General features: G+C 36.0%; 1 protein-coding gene across 1 annotated transcript in view; it reads left to right on the top strand.

The window, feature by feature from the left end:
* The window catches only part of ABCB7 (ATP binding cassette subfamily B member 7), a 157,019-nt gene that overhangs the window by 117,112 nt on the left and 18,491 nt on the right, over positions 1-21,416 (top strand). The window contains exons 5-13 of the mRNA XM_070291847.1: positions 13,024-13,156; positions 14,228-14,496; positions 15,057-15,145; positions 15,238-15,325; positions 16,080-16,254; positions 17,171-17,328; positions 17,890-18,053; positions 18,212-18,341; positions 20,933-21,104. Of these exons, the coding sequence (XP_070147948.1) occupies positions 13,024-13,156; positions 14,228-14,496; positions 15,057-15,145; positions 15,238-15,325; positions 16,080-16,254; positions 17,171-17,328; positions 17,890-18,053; positions 18,212-18,341; positions 20,933-21,104 (1,378 nt within the window). The remainder of the gene's footprint in view (positions 1-13,023; positions 13,157-14,227; positions 14,497-15,056; positions 15,146-15,237; positions 15,326-16,079; positions 16,255-17,170; positions 17,329-17,889; positions 18,054-18,211; positions 18,342-20,932; positions 21,105-21,416) is intronic.

Below are 21,416 nucleotides of genomic sequence, written 5' to 3'. Positions count from 1 at the left end.
TATACTCACTGTTTGATTTATAGATCTATGATTTTTAACAGGTGTATATCTGTATAATTACTGTCACAGTATGGCCCAGAAAAGTGTTATCATTTCAAAAAAGCTCCTTTTTGCAACCCATTGGTAGATATATCCTCTCTAGACCCCTTACTGCCAGTTATCACTCATTTGTTCTCTGTCACTGTAGTTTTGTCATTTTGAGAATACCATAAAAATGGAATGATAAAATATATAAGCTTTTGAGCTGGCTTCTCTAATTCAATGTAATATCTTTGTCATTCATGCAAGTTGCTGATTCTATCACTAGTTCATTACCTTTTATTAATGAACAGTATTCCATAGTATGGACATACTGGAGTTTGTTGATCCATTTATCCACTAATGGACATTTTGTTTCTTTCCACACTCTTTGGCAATTATAACTAGAGTTGCTGTAAACACTCAAGTACAGGTGTTTGAGTGAATGTGAGTTTTCATTTTTCCAGGATAGATACCTAGGAGTGGAATTGCTGGGTTATGGTAAGTGTATTTTTAACTCTATAAGAAACTGCCAGGTTATTTTCTAAAATGGCTGTGTTTGTCTTTCCACTTGCAATATATGAGGAGTTTCAGTTGCTTCACTTCTTTTTATTGTCTGTGCATGCTAAGTCGCTTCAGTCGTGTTCGACTCTTTGCATCCCTATGGACTATAGCCCCCCAGGCTGTTCTGTCGCTTCAGTTCTCTAAGCAAGAAAACTAGACTTGGTTGCCATGCCCTCCTCCAGGGCATCCTTCAGAACCAGGGATTGAAAGACTCGTCTCCTGCACTGGCAGGGATTTTGTTACCACTGGCACCACCTGGGATATCGTTCATTAGGTTGGTGCAAAAGTAACTGCAGTTTTTGCATTGTTGAAATTTACCTTTGATATTGGAATACATTCTTAATGTGGTTATGTTATACATAATATTAATGCACATCTCTCACTTTATATTTTTTGCTGATAACTTATTCAGTTCAGTTCAGTCACTCAGTCATGTCCAACTCTTTGCAACCCCATTAATCACAGCACGCCAGGACTCCCTGTCCATCACCAACTCCCAAAATTCACTCAAACTCATATCCATCAAGTCAGTGTTGCCATCCAGCCATCTCATCCTCTGTTGTCCCCTTCTCCTCCTGCCCCCAATCCCTCCCAGCATCAGGGTCTTTTCCAGTGAGTCAGCTCTTTGCATGAGGTGGCCAAAGTATTGGAGTTTCAGCTTCAACATTAGTCCTTCCAATGAACATCCAGGACTGATCTCCTTTAGGATGGACTGGTTGGATCTCCTTGCAGTCCAAGGGACTGTCAAGCATCTTCTCCAACACCACAGTTCAAAAGCATCAATTCTTCGGCACTCAGCTTTCTTCACAGTCCAACTCTCACATCCATACATGACCACTGGAAAAACCATAGCCTTGACTAGATGGACCTTTGTTGGCAACGTAACATCTCTGCTTTTTAATATGCTATCTAGGTTGGTCATAACTTTCCTTCCAAGGAGCATGCGTCTTTTAATTTCATGGCTGCAGTCACCATCTGCAGTGAGTTTGGAGCCCCAAAAAATAAAGTCTGACACTGTTTCCCCATCTATTTGCCGTGAAGTGATGGGACTAGATGCCATGATCTTCGTTTTCTGAATGTTGAGCTTTAAGCCAACTTTTTCACTCTCCACTTTCACTTTCATCAGGAGGCTTTTTAGTTCCTCTTCACTTTCTGCCATAAGGATGGTGTCATCTGCATATCTGAGGTTATTGATATTTCTCCCAACAATCTTGATTGCAGCTAGTGCTTCCTCCAGCCCAGCATTTCTCATGATGTACTCTGCATATAAGTTAAATAAGCAGGGTGACAATGTACAGCCTTGACATTCTCTTTTCCTACTTGGAACCAGTCTGTTGTTCCATGTCCAGTTCTAACTGTTGCTTCCTGACCTGCATATAGGTTTCTCAAGAGGCAGGTCAGGTGGTCTGGTATTCCCATCTCTTTCAGAATTTTCCACAGTTTCTTGTGACCCACACAGTCAAAAGCTTTGGCATAGTCAATAAAGCAGAAATAGATGTTTTTCTGGAACTCTCTTGCTTTTTTGATGATCCAGTAGATGTTGGCAATTTGATCTCTGGTTTCTCTGCCTTTTCTAAAACCAGCTTGAAGATCTGAAAGTTCACAGTTCACATATTGCTGAAGCCTGGCTTGGAGAATTTTGAACATTACTTTACTAGCGTGTGAGATGAGTGCAATTATGTGGTAGTTTGAGCATTCTTTGGCATTGCCTTTCTTTGGAATTGGAATGAAAACTGACCTTTTCCAGTCCTGTGGCCACTGCTGAGTTTTCCAAATTTGCTGGCATATTGAGTGCAGCACTTTCACAGCATCATCTTTCAGGATTTGAAATAGCTCAACTGGAATTCCATCACCTCCACTAGCTTTGTTTGTAGTGATACTTCCTAAGGCCCACTTGACTTCACATCCAGGATGTCTGGCTTTAGGTGAGTTATCACACCATCATGATTATCTGGGTCGTGAAGTTTTGTACAGTTCTGTGTATTCTTGCCACTTCTTAATATCTCCTGCTTCCGTTAAGTCCATACCATTTCTCTCCTTTATTGAGCCCATCTTTGCATGAAATGTTCCCTTGGTATCTCTAATTTTCTTGGAGAGATCTCTAGTCTTTCCCATTCTGTTCTTTTCCTCTATTTCTTTGCATTGATGGCTGAGGAAGCCTTTCTTATCTCTTCTTGCTAGTCTTTGGAACTCTGCATTCAGATGCTTATATCTTTCCTTTTCTCCTTTGCTTTTCGCTTCTCTTCTTTTCACAGCTATTTGTAAGGCCTCCTCAGACAGCCATTTTGCTCTTTTGCATTTCTTTTTCATGAGGATGGTCTTGATCCTTGTCTCCTGTACCATGTCACAAACATCCCTCCATAATTCATCAGGCACTCTGTCTATCAGACCTAGTCCCTTAAATCTATTTCTCACTTCCACTGTATAATCATAAGGGATTTTATTTAGTTCATACCTGAATGATCTAGTGTTTTTCCCCACTTTCTTCAATTTAAGTCTGAATTTGGCAATAAGGGGTTCATGATCTGAGCCGCAGTCAGCTCCCATCTTGTTTTTGCTGACTGTATAGAGCTTCTCCATCTTTGGCTGCAAAGAATATAATGAATCTGATTTCGATGTTGACCATCTGGTGATGTCCATTTGTAGAGTCTTCTCTTCCGATAACGTATTACTTCCTGTCTATTTTGTATTTACTTTAAACTCTGGAAATGATGTTAGACAAAAATCAAATTCAAGTGATTTTCTTATTCAAGTTCAAAATGAGTTGTAAAGCAGCAGAGAGAACTCAAAACATCAGCAATGCATTTGGCTCACGAACTCTTAATGAATGTACAGTGCAGTGGTGGTTCAAGAAGTTTTTGCAAAGGAAACAAGTCTTGAAGATGAGGAGCATAGTTGGTGGCCATTGAAAATTGACAATGGCCAGTTGAGAACAGTCATTGAAGCTGATCCTCTTACAACTACATGAGAAGTTGCTGAAGAACTCAGTTTCTACCATTCTGCACTCATTTGGCATTTGAAGCAAATTGGAAAGGTGAGAAAGCTCAGTAAGTGGATGCCTCATGAGCTGACCAAAAAATCAAAAAAAGTTGTCATTTTGCAGTGTCGTCTTCTGTTATTCTGTGTAACAACAATGAACCATATCTTGATCAGATTGTGACACGTGATGAAAAGTGGATTTTATATGACAACTGATAATGACCAGCTCAGCGTTTGAACCAAGAAGCAGCTCCAAAGCATTTCCCAATGTCAAACTTGCACCAAAATGAGGTCATGGTCACTGTTTGGTGTTCTGCTGCTATTCTGATCCACTACAGCTTTCTGAATCCTGACAAAACTATTACATCTGAGAAATATGCTCAGCAAATCAGTGAGATGCACCAAAAACTGCAATGCCTGCAGCCAGCTTTGGTCAACAGATAGAGCCCAAGTCTTCTCCATGACAATGTCCGACTGTACATTGCACAACCAGTGCTTCAAAGGTTGAATGAATTTGGTTACAAAGTTTTGCCTCATCCATCATATTCACCTGACCTCTCATCAACTGATTACCACTCCTTCAAGTATTTTGAAACCATTTTTTCAGGGAAAATGATTCCACAACCAGCAGGTGCAGAAAATACTTTACAAAAAGTTTGTTGAATCCTGAAGCACAGATTTGTTATGGTATAAGAATAAACAAACTAATTTCTCTTTGGCAAAAATGTATTGATTGTAATGGTTCTTATTTTGATTAATAAAGATGTATTTGAGCCTAGTTATAATGATTTAAAGTTCATGGTCTAAAACCGTGATTACGTTTGCACAAACCTAGTACTACCCTTGGTATCATCAGGCATAGTGCTTTCTTGTGGCTTTAATATACATTTCTCTAATGGCTAATGATGTTGAATATCTTTGCTTGTACTTTGTTGCCATCCCTATGTCCACTTTGATGAAGTGTCTGTGCAAATGTTTTGTATATTTTTTATTTGAACTGTTGTTTCTACTGTTGAGTTTAGTGAATTGTTTATATATTCTGTATGAGACCTTTCCCAGATATATAATTTGCAAATATTTTCTCCCAGTTCCCTTAATAATATCTTATATAGAATAAATGTTTTAAATTTTAATAGATTTCAGTTCATCGTTTTTTTCTTTATGGATTATGCTTTCGTTGTTATGTCTAAGAATTATTTGCCTAACTTAAGGTCATTAAGATTTTCCCCTGTGTTTTCATCTAAAAGTTATATTTACATTTAGATCTGTGCTCCATTTTGCATTAATTATTGTTTTGCATTTAAATGACATTTCATGATTTTGTCTGATTGTTCCTACATGAAGGCTCTCTTCTTCCCATTGAATTTTCTTTGTTTCCTATTGCTGCTATAACAACTTTTAAAAAATTTAGTACTTAGACAACACAAATTTATTTTCTTATGTTTCTAAAGGTCAGGAGTCCAAAATTAGATTTCACTGGATCAAAATAAAGCCATTTAGCAGGATTGTGCTCCCTCCAGTGTCTCTTGGGAGAGGATCGGTTTCCTTGCCTTTTTTAGCTTCTGGGCTTCTCTGGTAGTTCAGTTGGTAAAGAATCCACCTGTAATGCAAAAAATCCCCATTCAGTTCCTGGGCTGGGAAGATCTGCTAGAGGAGGAATAGGCTACCCACTCAAGTATTCTTGGGGCTTCCCTTAGGGCTCAGCTGGTAAAGAATCCACTGCAGTGTGGGAGACTCAGTTTTGATCCTTGGGTTGGGAAGATCCCCTGGAGAAGGGAAAGGCTACCCACTCCAGTATTCTGGCCTGGAGAATTCCATGAACTGTATAGTCCATTGGGTCCCAGAGTCGGACAGAACTGAACGACTTTCAGTTTCACTTCCAGCTTCTAGAAGTCACCTGCATTGTTTGGCTTGAGGCCCCTTCCTCCATCTTGAAGCTAACAGCATCTTCAGTCTTCTTGACTCTTTAACTCTTGGATTCTATAGTCATACCATTTTTTCCTTTACTTTGGCCCTCCTACTTCGCACTTATAAGGAACTTTTTGATTTTATGTGTCCCACCTAGATAATACAGAATACTCTCCCCAGCTCATATTCTCTAGTTTAATCACATCTGCAAAGTCCATTTTACCATGTAAGGTATCATCTAGGTTCTGGATATTAGTACATGGAAATATTTAGGGAGCCATTATTCTTTCTCAGATAGATAGTTGAATGTCATCATTTTCTGAATTCTGTTTCTTTGATCTATGTGTCTCTCCATTCATCAACACCACAATGCCTTCCGTATTGTAGGTTTATAGTATGTCTTAAAGAGAGGTAGTATGGTTCGTCTCATTTTTTTTCCGAAATTATTTTGGCTTTTCTAGTTTCTTTTCTTCAATCATTGCTACAAACAAGCTGGATGGGACTCTTAAATGGATTTTTAATAAATCTCTAGACCAGTTTGGGGAAAATTGATGCCCCCTACTATGTTGATTCTTACAGTTGATGAACACAGTATGTCTCCCCATTTATTTAGATCTTCTGTAACTTATTTCATATGTATTTGTAGCTTTCAGCATATAGATACTGTACATATTTGATTAGATCAGTGGTTCCCAATTAAAATCAGTGGTTCTCCTGATTTTGCTCTTAAGGGGACATGTGGCAGTATCTAGGGCTTCCCTGGTAGCTCAGACAATAAAGAATCTGCCTGCAGTGCAGGAGACCCAGGTTCAATCCCTGGGTCAGGAAGATCCCCTGGAGAAGGGAATGGCAACCCACACCAGTGTTCTTGCCTGGAGAATCCCATGAACAGAGGAGCCTGGTGGGTACAGTCCATGGGTCACAAAGAGTTGGACACAACTAAGTGACTGACACTTTAACACTTTAGAGGCATTTTATTGGTCACATTTGCGCAGTGCTGGGGAGTGCTGCTAACTTGTGGTCAGTAGAGGTTAGACACTAAACATCCTGAAGTACACAGAACAGCCCCTCCTATAGGAAAAAATTATCTAAATGTTAGTAGTAAAGGTTGAGAAACCCTGGGTTTATACTTAAGGATTTGTTTTTGTGGGGAGGGGTGTTGTAAATTTTTAAAAATTTTGGTTTCCAGTTGTTAATTGCTTGTTTATTGATACACTAATAATTGTTTATATTGCTCATTATAATGATAATTGTATTGGTAATTACTGATGTATTCGAAGTTTGGGCTACCATTTTATTTTTGAGAGCTGACCTGAGTTGAGTTTATCTTAATTTATTTATTTTTAATTGGAGAATAATTGCTTTACAATATTACATTGGTTACTTCCATATATCAACATGAATCAACCATAGGTGTACATATGCCCCCTTCCTCTGAAACCTCCCTCTCACATCCCACTCCATCCTCCCTCCACCCACCCCCCACCCCACCCCCCACAAGTAGTCAGAGAGCACCAGATTTGAACTGCTTCCTTGGGAACAGGGAATTCCCTACAGCTACCTGTTTTACATGTGGTAATGCATGTTTCAATGTTGCTCTCTCTATTTGTCTCACTCTCTCCTTCCTCCAGTGTCCACAAATATGTTCTCTATGTCTGCATCTCTATTACTCCCTTGCAAATAGGTTCATCAGTACCATTTTTCTAGATTCCATATATATGCATTAATACATGATATTTGTTTTTCTCTTTCTGAATTACTTCATTCTGTAAAATAGGCTGTAGGTTCATCCACCTCGTTAGGACTGACTCAAATGTGTTCCTTTTTATGGCTGAGTAATATTCCATTGCATATATGTACAATGACTTCTTTATCCATTCATCTGTTGATGAATAACTAGGTTCCTTCCATGTCCTAGCTATTGAAAATAGTGGTCTTCGATTTTATTATTTGTTTTCTGCTAATTGTCTCTTTATTTCTCTTTATTGTTGCTTTGTTTCACCTTTCCTACCATATTTTCCATTATTTGAACAGGTTTTACTATCCCATTTTATCTCTTGTGCCTTTTGGTCTATCTCTTTGTATAAGTTTTTAGTAGTTGCTCTAGGAATTATAATATACTTTTCACGGTCTACTTAGAATCAGTACATTATCGCTTCAAGTGAAATGTAAAAACCTTACCACCCTCTAAGACCCCCTTTATGTTTACAAATCATTATATGTGTTACACCTGCATACACTGAAAACCCCATTAGTCAGTGTTTTAATTTTTGCTTTAAACCATCAAATATATTTTTAGAACTTAAGAATATGCTACTGTATTTGCTTAGATATTTACCATTTCTGTTACTTTTCCTTCAGTCCTAATGTTCTGGGATTCAGACTGCTTCTATTAGCATTTCCTTGAATATGAAGAATTTCCTTTAGCATTTCTTTTAGAGCAGGTCTGCTGTTAATTAATTCTTATTAGTTTTCTTTACTCTGAGAATGTGTTGCTATTACCTTCATTTCTGAAGGCTAATTTGCAGTGATAGGATTTTGGTTGACAGTTCTTTTACCACTTGAAAAATGCCACTTCCTGCTAGCCTCCCTGGAAATCTGTCTTCAAATTGTTTTTCTCTTATACTTAATGTATTATTTGTGTCTAGCTCTTTTAGTAGTTTTTTGTCTTTAGCTTTCAGAAGTTTAATTTTGATGTGTCTAAGTGTGGATTTCTTTGGATTCATCCCTATTTATGGTTGCTCAGTTTCTTGAATTCTTGGGTTTGTCTTTGCCAAATTAGAGGAGTGTCTATTTTCTCTCTGTTGTTCATATTCAGTAATTTCTATTGTTCTGTCTTCAAGTTTACATATTCTTTCCTTTGTCCTCTTCATTCTGCCATGGATCCCATCCATTCAGGCTTTTTTACGTCAGTTATATTTTTCAGTTTCAGATTTTTTCATTTTCTTCTTTTATCTCTATTTGCTGAGACTTTTTATTTTTGTTGATTTAAGCATGTTTATAAATGTTCCTTGAAGTACTTTTATGATAGCTACTCTGAAATTCTAGTCAGGTAGTTCTAATATTTCTGTCTATGCATTTTCTTATTCAAGTTGCTATCTTAGGCATTCTTGGGATGATGAGTGACTTTTTTATCGAAACCTGGGCATTTGGGGTACCATGAGACTGGATGTCATTTAAATCTTTCTATTTAGCAGGCCTCTCATGGCACTGCTCTGCAAATGGGTTTGAAAGTCCTGGTTCTTACCTTGGCCTCCATTGTTTCCTAGGGAAAGGGACTCATGACTCTAGGTGAGGTAGGAATTCAGGTGCCTCAGTAAGATGAAAGACAAGCTATGTATTGGAAGGAAATATTTATAAATCACATAACCAACAGAGGGCTATATTTAGAATATAAAGAATTCCTAAAATTCAATAGCAAAAAACAATCCGAATATAGAATGCACAAAAGACACCAACATATTTTATCAGAGAGGATATATGAATCACAGAGAGTACCTGCAAAGATATTCAACATCTTTGCTGTTATGGAAACGCAAATTAAAACCACAATGAAATACCACTATACACCTATTAAAATAGTTTCAAAATTTAAAAACACTGTGACGACCAAATGTTGGTGAGGATGCACAGGAATTGGATCATTCATACTTTACTGGTAGTAATATAAAGTGGTACCAGCCACTTTGAAAGAATATGGCAGTTTGTTAAAAAGTTCAGTGTAGGCTTACCATATGACTTAGCAATTACCCACTTGGGCATTTATCACAGAGAAATGAAAACATATGACCACCTGTATGAAAATGTTCATAACATCTTTATTAATAATAGCCCCAAACTAGAAACAACCATAATGTCCTTCAGATATGAATGAGTGGTTGAATAAATTCTGCTATATCCACAGACTAGTACTCAGCAGTAAAAAGAGATGAGCTACTGATAGATACATCATCTTTGATGAAGGAATATAAATAAGTAGCATAAGGAAGTTCTTTTGTGGTGATGGTACAGTTCTGTGTCTTGATTGTTGTGATGATTACATGGATCTGAACATGGGACAAAATTGCATAGAACCATATAGAAAACACATACAAACCACACACACACTAATACACATTTAAAAATGATGAAAACTGAATGAGTTCTATAGCCTAGTTAACAGCAATGTGCCAATGTACATTTTTGGTTTTGATATTGAACTAAAGCTATATAATAGATGCCATCATTAGGAGATGCTGGGTGAAGGGTTATGAGTCTCTGTACTACTTCTGCAACTTCCTGTCAGCCTATAATTATTTCAAAATGAAAAGTTAAAAAATCACAGTTGTCTGAGATGATTTAAGTCTAGTTCTGCTGAAGGCAGAATATTAGGGAGAAATCAGTATTTGCCACCACTACCACCCCCAGTCCCAGAATCCACCCACCAAAGAAGGAGACCTGAGACATGGATTTGATCCCTGGGTCAGGAAAACCCCCAGAGTAGGGAATGGCAATCCACTCCAGTATTCCTGCCTGGAAAATTCCATGGACTGAGGAGCCTGGCAAGCTACAGTCCATGTGGCCACAAAGAGTCAGACATGACTGAGCAACTGAACACATCCTCAAAATATCACAAGATCAGTGGAAACCACATGTAATGGTATACTAATGGTCTACATGTAGATAACATCTACATGTAATCTTTTCCATTTCTTTAGTGTTTTTCCTTTTCTTTTAAAAATTACTTTTATGGGGAAACTGACAGTAATCAACAAATATCATTACAGGTAGTGTATGTTCTTAACACTGTGCTAACTACAGACAGATGACATTCAAGTTCTTTATATGCTTATAAGGATGCTCTCAATTTGACCAAATGTAAATACATTTTCAAAAAAAAATAAAATTGCACAGTTTTCTTGGTGATACATTAGTTTCGGTGACAATTCACTCTAAGTATGGCAAAGATATAATAGGCTATGCATTGTGAGAATTGCATGCTAGCTGTAACTATTACTTTTTCTTGCACTCAAAAGTGTTGTGGTGTTTTAGTTGCTAAGTTGTGACTGATTCTTACAACCCCATGAATTGTAGCCTTCTAGGCTTCTCTGTCCATTTGATTTCTCAGGCAAGAATGCTGGAGTAGGTTGCCATTTTCTTCTCCAGGGGAAGTTCCTGACCCAGGGATTGAACCCATGTCTCCTGCATTGCAGGCAGATTCTTTATCATTAAGCCACCAAAGAGTCCCTGGTATACTGGAATGCAAGTGAGGGGATTTAGCCTTATTATACAGAAAACCTGGAATCTGTATCAAATTTATTTAAATTACTTGTGCAAATTTATTTAAATACTTTTCAGCTGTTACCAGATGTAACTGGTTTAAGTATTGCACTTAAGAGTATCCATTTAGGGTGGTGGTGGTAGTGGTGGTTTTGTCACTAAGTCATGTCTGACTCTTGCGACCCCATGGACTGTAGCCTGCCAGGCTCCTCTGTCCATGGGATTCTTCAGGCAAGAATACTGGAGTAGGTTGCCATTTCCTTCTCTAGCCATTTTAAGGTACAAAAGTAATTAAATACTATTGGCCCTGCCTTATAAGCTGCTGATACAGTTATGGTATACTGGAAAAAAATCTGAATTTCAAAGTAGACCTGGATTTTAATTCCAGCCCCACTGCTTACTAAGTAAGTAAGTAAAGTCACTCAGTCGTGTCCGACTCTTTGTGACCCCGTGGACTACAGCCCACCAGGCTCCTCAGTCCATGGGATTCTCCAGGCAAGAATACTGGAGTGGGTTACCATTTCCTTCTCCAGGGGATCTTCCCGACCCAGGGATCGAACCCGGGTCTCCCGCATTGAAGGCAGACACTTTAACCTGTGAGCCAGCAGGGAAGCTGCTTACTAAACAACTCATTAAAAATCATAGAACCTGAGTTTTCTCAGTTTTAGAGGTAATACCCATTTCATTCAGCTCTCACATTTGTGATAGGTACCTAGGCACCATTGCTACTCCTATAGCTATTTTTACAAAATGTTTGTTTGTTGCAGAAGGTTTCCACTGAGTTATCCATACACATGCACCTGGAGATAAAGTGAGTGATAAATATATGATAAAAATTACAAATGCTGTGCTTTAAACTATAAAAAAAGAAAGGTTAGAAAATAGAAAGTGCCAAAAGAGCTACAGATTTTAGAGAAGGCATCATGATGGGAATGCGATTCAAAGTGGGTTTTGAAGAACAAAGTGGAGAGGTAAATTGAGCAGGGAGACCATTTCAAGTAGAAGCAAAATGCATAAGAATATATGATTATATGGGAATCAGAATTTAGAAATTTTTATGTCACTTGAAACCAACTATTTATTAGATTATATTTGGGAAGTTATAAATCTTAAAGTTTTAAGCAATTTTTTCCATAGCATTGAGTCTTAAAAATATTCCAACATCTGCTATCTGTTTTAATGATATTAAATGTTACAGTACCTAATTGGATGCTAAGACATTTTTATACATTTGAAATCTTGATTGGTAAGGTTTACGTAGTTCCTGTCAGTTGTAGCTAATCTTAGATTTATTGACCATATTCTTTCTGTTTATCAAAGATTAATGATATAATAATGGAACTAACGAGAACTGGGATTTCATTGTTTTTGTTAAGTCTTATGAAATTGTTTTCACATTATTAATGTATATGAATTTAATTTCTTCAAAGAAAACGGCCAGCTTTACCAACTTCCTTTTTCTAAATGATGGTTAGTGTTTTTAACAGTATAACTTTGTAGAAAATGTGAAATGTGAGTGAGTGACTAACTTATCTTGAATATATGAAAGCATTGTACCCCCAATTTTTTTTTTTGATGTATTCTCATGGAGAAATAGGTTGGTGTTTGAAAGCTTAGTTTGGTATTCATTGGGTTTTGTTTTATATGGTATTGGAGCAAAGGGATTTTTTTTTCTGGGGCAAATGTATCTATCAATGTTGTTTCTTTTTCCCTTGCCAGTGGTGTATGAATCAGCCACAGATACTTATAATTTATCTGCTTTTGAGATCCTTTCTGCAGTGTAATTTCGGTTTTACCATTGTTTTGGTGAATAAATAATTTTACACATGTTTATTGAATATCTTCTACCTACAAAGCATTGTACTCAATATAAGTGGGACAGAAAGAGGAATATGATACAGATTGTCAAGAATCTGGTAGAAAAGAAAAATATATACACAAGTAACTATAACATAAGGCAATTTGCTGTATGTGTCATGAGCTCTGTAGGATTTTAGATAACAAAGAAAGAATTTTTGAGTGGATGATGGGATGATTTCATGGAGGCAGGAGCATTTGACTAATGCACATAGCTTGTAAATGAATATTAACATGACAGTCAGTGTGAAGTAGGAATCCTGAAATGACGGCTCTCCCACTGCCAAAGATTTTATCTTTATAAACTAGGAATAATGATTCCGTGGTAAATGGTTAATATCTAAACATTCCCATAAATGCTAGTTTAAGGTAAATATTTGTACTTTTGTAAAAAAATAATTTGTATATGATGGATAATTGCTACTTTTATGTTTTTAGGCCATGAATATTGTGGTTCCCTTCATGTTTAAATATGCTGTAGACAGCCTCAACCAGATGTCGGGAAACATGCTGAACCTGAGTGATGCACCAAATACAGTTGCAACCATGGCAACAGCAGTTCTGATTGGCTGTATGTGTGGTTCTTTAATCTGTCTACAGGTGTTGACTTTTTTCAAGAGGGTTTTATCATACTTGAGCATATGACCTTTTACCACAAACATAACTTAGCATTTTGGATATTTGTATTATGTGCAATTTTTTTTGATATGTGATTTTTAAATGTTCTTTATACTATATACTTTCAAAAAATTATATAATAAAAGTTTCTAAGTTCTAGAGAGCAATAACATGAAATAAGACATTAAATTCATAACAGCCACTTCTAATAGACTCCTTATAAGGTATCTTTTTAGTAAGACTATAGTTATATTCTTGCTGTTGTTGTTAGCTGTTAAATAGGAAATGGCTAAATAATGATATATGTGTATTAAATGTTTTTAAATTATATTCAGTAGCCATGACACAGATCTGCAATTTATAAAGAATATAATGCTTTGTGTCCCCATGCCATAGAAAGAATACTCTGTGAGATTCAGACCTGAGTTGGGGCATGCTTAGTCAAAGCACTTGGATTTTCCAGGATATCAATTTTATCATTTGTTTCTTGGGGGAATTGAATTAGATCACAAAACCTCAACAGATACTTTGCATTTATCTATAATAAGACCTTATGGGCTCAGTTCAGTTCAGTTGCTCAGTCATGTCCGATTCTCTGCAACCCCATGGACTGCAGCACACTAGGCCTCCCTGTTCATCACCAACTCCCGGAGTTCACTCAAACTCATGTCCATTGAGTCGGTGATGCCATCCAACCATCTCATCCTCTTTTGTCCCCTTCTCCTCCTTCCTTCAATCTTTCCCAGCATCAGGGTCTTTTGGGTTGCTATTTAGTAAAAGTATTTACTTGGAAAAAAATCTTTCAACATCTGGGACCTTATGGGGATAAATAACAATGAAGGATTTTCATAGTGGTGGAAAAATTAATACTCAACTAGGCTAGATGTTTTCTAGGTTTCTTTTAGTGTAAGTATTCTGTGATATGCTCATTCATTGTACAAATATTTTCTGAGCCCTTGCTGTTTTTTGCACTGCAACAATTCTAATGTTTTTCCACCCCATTTTTTCTTGAATGTATTGTTAGATGGTGTATCAAGAGCGGGAGCTGCCTTTTTTAATGAAGTTCGAAATGCAGTATTTGGCAAGGTAGCCCAAAATTCAATCAGAAGAATCGCCAAAAATGTCTTTCTGCATCTTCACAACCTGGATCTGGCTTTCCACCTGAGCAGACAGACAGGAGCTTTATCAAAGGCTATTGACAGAGGGACAAGGGGTATCAGTTTTGTCCTGAGTGCTTTAGTATTTAATCTTCTTCCCATCATGTTTGAGGTGACTCTTGTCAGTGGAGTTTTGGTAGGTAAAACTTTTTTCATGACAGCCTTTTATCATACATTCTTGTTAGTAGATGTTTAGTACTTGAAGCTTTTGTACTGTTGCATGCTGATGATTTTAAAGCAAAATTCCATGATGCCAGAAGGATTATGCAGTTTAATTATTTTGCCACAAGCTTCAAGGGACTGTATCTAAAGTCTTTTATCATGTTGTTATTGTAAAGAGTTGTTCAGTTCTACACATAGATCAGTCATTTAGCTAATGCTTGCAGTTTTTTTGTTGTTAGCAGACATTATGGTATATGACTTGGGACTGGTATGCTCAGATTATCTAGGTTTCTTGCTATTCACCATTCATAGCATTTTAGGCATAATGATTCACCATTTCATATTTTATAATTAAAAGTATGTGTATAACTTAAAGTTGGTTTTCTAAGGTATTTGTTTTCTTACTTAGTTTTTCATATATATAACTTTATACCAACATATTTTTAATTAGACTCTTTGAGGTTTGCTATTATATATTATAAACTATTTGACAGGAATAATGACTAAGCTCATTTCTTTTTTTGTCTTTTCCAGTATTATAGATGTGGTGCCCAGTTTGCATTGGTGACCCTTGGAACACTTGGTGCATACACAGCATTCACAGTTGCCATCACACAGTGGAGGTAAGGTATTCCTCAGAGGTCAGTCAAGGTGAAGAAATTAGTTACGCTTCTATAGCAGACATTCCATACCTATGCACATCTTTGTCTTACAGAACTAAATTTAGGATAGAAATGAACAAAGCAGATAATGATGCAGGCAATGCTGCCATAGACTCGCTGCTGAATTATGAAACTGTGAAGGTAATATGTTTAATTTGACTTTTTCTTCCTTTCACACTGTACTAAGATTTGTTCTGCCATTTAATATTATAGGTGCTGTAAGTTAGAGCTGCAGATTAGGATAGGATATCTTGGTATGGTGAAATAATAGTACTTTATTGTTTATTTAATTAATTTATAAGTGGTGGTGACAGTATAGTTAGCATTTGATTCAGAATGCACACTGAGTTTTGACTCTATCCTTCATAGTGCCTAGCATAGTGCTTTTCACTAATTCTTTCATTTATTTGTTCATTTTTCCATTTAACAAATATTACTGAATGCCTCTTGTGTGCAAAGCACTATGCTAAGTCCAATAATGAGGAGGGAAGTAAAATCAATGATTGCTGTTTAATCCTTGCCCTCCCAGAATTTGCTAAGCATTGGGAGAGTTAAAGTATGCAAGTGATGACACAAGAAGGCATAATGTGGTGGGGGCAATGAAATTGTGAATTTAGAGAGTCTCAGGGGATCAAAGGAAGGCTTTGTGAAGGAAGTCCCTTGCCAGCTTTTATAGATCTAGATCTAAATTAACTAGGCATTCTTTAACTATTTCGGGGATGAATTTTATGGACTTTTAAAAATACTGTCCATAGTGGAAAACTGCAGGTGTACCATAGTCCAATGTATTGAAAGTTACTTTTTAAAATTTCCTGTGCAGTACAAAATTGTATCCATAGATGAAGTCTGATTCCAATTATACTTATATATAATTACTATTTTATGTATTTTATAGTATTTTAATAATGAAAATTATGAAGCACAAAGATATGATGGATTTTTGAAGACATATGAAGCTGCTTCATTAAAAAGTACCTCTACTCTGGCTATGCTGAACTTTGGTCAAAGTGCTATTTTCAGTGTTGGCTTAACAGCCATAATGGTGCTCGCCAGTCAGGGAATTGTGGCAGGTAATAGATCTGTGGTTTTCACGTTTGTCAGTGTTTTACTTAACCTTTATAAATAAATATTAATGAAAGGAATATGTGTCTTAGTCACATAAATAAATAAAGCATATTTATTAAGGTACTATAACATCCTTGGAGTACTTTCATTTTTGTATCACAATATGTTTTCTTGATGGTATGTTGTTTTCTTTTGTTTAACACTACAAATTTAGCACTAATTTTCTGATTGATTGGGATTGCTGTTTGTGGGGCTACAATCTGATTCTTTTAGGAGTAACATACATTTTAGCATCTGATATTTCTAATTTCTCTTGTGGACCTAGAAGGAAGTATAATTAACTTAGTGTTTAGTCCTAAGGACTAAAGTGGGAGCAGTCTTATTACTAGTAACCTTTTGTCTATTAGCTGTTCATTTGTAAAACATTTCAAAAATAAATAATATCCTTACCTCTTTTCTGTTACTTGCTTGCTCAGCTAGGATTCTTTCATTCACTGTGACCTTAATATATGGTTTATCATTCCCAATCATGATATCTATTTGCTCCAATGTTTTAATTTATACTTTTTAAAAAATTCTACTTTATATTATGCTAGTATCTTAGAAAGAAAGCAAAGATTTTCAGCCTTCCATTTCTGTCTGCATTTTTAAACCATTCTTTCTGCTTTTTAAACCATTCTTTTTTCATATATATATCATGTGTATTGTATGGGTAGGCTTTTCCCATTCCACTTAGTGCATATCTAGTTCCCTATATTCCTAAATCATGGGTTAAAATGCTTTGGAATTAGAGTAGGCCTTACAGTTGCTGATTATGTATGTTTTCAACTGTATTCCACAGTAATAAACTGTAAACTTTTCTTAAACTGAAAAGTTCATGACATCTAAAGTATTTTTTTTCTCTACCAACTGCATATTAAGGTACCCTTACTGTTGGAGATTTAGTAATGGTGAATGGACTGCTTTTTCAGCTTTCATTACCTCTTAACTTTCTGGGAACTGTATACAGAGAGACTAGACAAGCACTTATAGATATGAACACCTTGTTTACTCTACTCAAGGTAGACACCCGAATTAAAGTAAGTAATGTATTTAATACCTTTTTAAAAGCATATAAGCATCATCCCATAATGGTATTATTCTGGGATAACAGTCTTATATCACCATGTTAGCAAACTAATTTTGTCTTTTGTGGGAATTGGGACTATAATGTGTATTAAAAGGCTATTACAGCTTATTTCTATGTTTAGAAACCTTACAACATTAGCAAAGAATATTATACCTAGACACTAAATTTTGTTAACTTCAATTATTTGTACTTGCACTTGATTTACTTTTGCTAATAATGATACAATATGTTACTGCCTCTCCTTATATTCTCAACCTCCTTTCTCCCCTGCCCACCATCTCTCTTCCTCCCCAAAACAAATTGATCAGAAATCAGAGCATTCAAGATTTTTGCCCTTAGCAATGAGGGAAAAAACAGATCTTTAAAAGCATGCATAGAAGTGGTCTAACTCCACTTATAAACTTTCTCCTTTCCCATTATTTTCCTTTTTATCTCTGTGAATTAGAAAATTATCTGCATAGCAATACTCTAGGCGGTATATAAAGTGGCTTTTTTTTTTCTTCCCTGCTAGGACAAAGCGATGGCATCTCCCCTTCAGATCACACCACAGACAGCTACGGTGGCCTTTGATAATGTGCATTTTGAATACATTGAGGGGCAGAAAGTCCTTAATGGAATATCTTTTGAAGTCCCTGCAGGAAAGAAAGTTGCCATTGTAGGAGGTAGTGGGTCAGGGTGGGTAATTTAGTTGTTTATAAAATTTTGCATCATTGATTGATGATTCCCAATGTAATATTTTTTCTTTGTCATAATAAAATGATTACTGTAGTTTAAAATAGGGATTCCTTAATGCCAGTTGGAGCTATATAACCTTTCCTTGTTTTCTATTTCAGGAAAAGCACAATAGTGAGGCTATTATTTCGCTTCTATGAGCCTCAAAAGGGTAACATTTACCTTGCTGGTCAAAATATACAAGATGTGAGCCTGGAAAGCCTTCGGAGGGCAGTGGGAGTGGTACCTCAGGTATTTAAAAAAGGAAAAAACCTATTTGGGGGAAGATTTGTTGGGTTGCTGAATCTTTTACTAGAATAATTTGGATCCAAGGACTCAGTATATGTTAATTAAGTTGGAAGCATTAGGCCCTACAGGCCATATTCTGTTACCAAAAAAGCATGAATTTAAAAATCTTCATGATGGGAAGATTTTTTTTAAGCCTTAGGAAGAAAACATAACATAGAGGAAAGAGCTCAGACTGGAGTCAGACAGAACTGGATTCTAAGCCCAGCTTTAACCCTTATATGTTGTATAGTTGTGAGCCTCAGTTTCCATATCTGTAAAATAAGGATACCATTTTTCTTATAGGACAGAATTAATATCGATTAGAAATACATGTGTAAAGCACCAAGTACAGTGTCCCTCATGTAACTGTTCATTAAATGAAAACTATTATTTGAGCAGTTTTTGACATAGTAAATCTATAAAAATTATAAAACAGTTTGGCTGCCAACTTCAAGTTGGTATGCCTTGTCCCCAAGTACCAAGCACAGTGCCTGACCCATAGTGAGCATTTACAAGTATTTGCTGAGTGACTGTAGGGGGAAACAAATTCAGAGTAAGCTCTGAGAAGATAAGGAGATAGCCTTATAGGTTATAAGTTTTTCTTATGCTGAAAGCCAATAGAGAGACCTGGGACTTAGTTGCAGCATAGGTGGTTTAGTTGCTAAGTCATGTTGAACTCTTTGCGACCCCATGGACTGTAGCCTGCCAGACTTCTCTGTCCATGTTATATAGCTTGTAAAAGGTCCTCAACTGATCTGATGCATGCCACTCTGCCCTGTCCTCCCTTTCACTGAGAATCCCAAATTTGGAGTGCATGAGTCACCTAGGGAGATTATTGAAATTCCAACTCCCTTTCACACACTATTTATGGACCCCAGAAACCTGCATTTGTGAATATGCCTCCTAGGTGATTTTGATTTAGGTGATTTGTAGACTATATGTTGAATTATTTTGAAAAATAAAGCATTTTATTCACTAAGGAAAAATGTACATCATCAATAAATGAAAGAAAAGATGCTCGTCCTCATTAGAAATCTTAGTAATTAAATCAACAATGGTATACCACTTTTCACCTATCAGACCGGTAAAGATTTAAAAATTCATGATGTCTAGGCTATGTGAAATGGCCAGTCTCTTGCTGGAGGAAGCATACAGCTTTCCTGATGAGCAAATTGGCAGTATATAACAAGAGTCTGAAAAATATTTAGTCTTTATTACAGTAATTCTGCCTCTAGGAAGTTTTAGTAAGGAAATAAACAGAGAAGTGAACAGATTTTTATATGCTAAGCTGTTCATTATAGTTTGTTTATAATAGCAGAAGTTAGGAACAATATAAATATCATATTTATAAAGAGTATTGAGTATCATGGAAAAATACTCAGATACAAAGTTTGTTGAAAAAGAATTTCCAAACAAATTGTAATATCTCCATTTTATAATATTAAATAAATACATGTAACAGAAAAAAATTGGAGAAAATGCACCAACATGTTAATAGTAGTTATTGCTGGTTGGTGGGATTATGGATTATTTAATTAACTTTTATTTTACTATACATTTTGTATTTCTAACATTTCCAGTTAGCATTTATTTTCATTTTTTTCTAAATAGAAAATATTTAAAAATAAGTATTTTCTCTTTGCAGAACTTTAAACTCATTGGATTGAACTATCACCTCCATACAAGAAAAGTTTATATTAGTGTTAGGTGTAAAAGTTATTAAAATATGATTTGAAATAATATCTGTAACTCTAAGGCTGATTATGATATTAAAGAAGATCTTAATTAATTGAGTGTACTGGTTAATGTTAATCAAAAGAATCACTTTGTTTCATCTTACTATTGCCTTACAACCATTGGATACTGAAAGAAAAGTGGGAGGTAGATACTCACATAAAGTAAGTTAGCTTTAGTGTGCCATGTCAGAATAAATTGAAATATCAAATGAATGCTTGCAGTGAACTTTCTCCCCCCAAAAATCTATAATGCATAAATTCTTTGCTTTCAAGACAGTTGGGCCATACTATCCAAGGGTAAATGTATGCTTGTAACCCAACAGTCTGCTTCTAGGAATCCTTCTTACAGAAGGGTGTGTATAAGTCATTATACAATGATATTTTATTTCAACATTGTTTACAGTAGCAAAAGTTTTAATTAATATCCATCAGTATAGGAATAGATAAGATAAATATGATAACATCCTTAGTATCACAAAACTGTTAAAAAGAATGAGGTAGGTTTCTGTTATTGACATGAACAATCCCCAGAATGTGTTAAGTGAAAAAAGCAACTTATATAGTATGGCCCCACTTTTGTTGGGAAAAAAGAAAGGTGTATGTTTAAGCATATAAATGTATCAGAAAAAGTTTGGAATGATATACAACAAATGGTTCATGATGATTAGCTCTGGGAAGGGAAATGAAGCAGGTATGAGGGATGATATTAATAAAAGACCCCTTTTATCACATTTTACTCTTTATGTCTTTACTATTGTTTGAATTTGTAAAATATGAAACATGCATATCTATGTGTGTATATATATAAATCTGGTCCAGGATGCTGTCCTCTTCCATAATACCATTTACTACAACCTCTTATATGGAAACATCAGTGCTTCACCTGAGGAAGTATATGCAGTGGCAAAATTAGCTGGACTCCATGATGCAATTCTTCGAATGCCACATGGATATGACACCCAAGTAGGGGAACGAGGACTCAAGCTTTCAGGTAATCAAAGATTTTAGACCTGGCCCCCACTTATATTCACCCTTCAAACTTTAATTTGTCAGAACCATTTACTAGAAAATGTAATGACAGAGTACAAACCTAATGCTTATCTAGTCTCTTTTGGCAAAGTTCCCAGTTTCCTATCTATCACTATAAACAATTCAACATGCTAGAAGTAACTGTTCCAAAATCATGCAGGTCTCTCTCTCTCTCTCTTTTTTTTTTTTTTTTTCACTCACAGCTGCAAACACTGTAAGTGCTTAATAGTAAGTTACTGATACATGGTGAGATCAGTGTTAACTTATTATCTTA

The sequence above is a fragment of the Ovis canadensis genome, chromosome X (genome assembly GCF_042477335.2).
Source record: "Ovis canadensis isolate MfBH-ARS-UI-01 breed Bighorn chromosome X, ARS-UI_OviCan_v2, whole genome shotgun sequence".
NCBI classification, from domain to species: Eukaryota; Metazoa; Chordata; class Mammalia; order Artiodactyla; family Bovidae; genus Ovis; species Ovis canadensis.
Note: the sequence above shows the minus strand (reverse complement) of the source record. Positions and strands in the feature narration are given on the sequence as shown.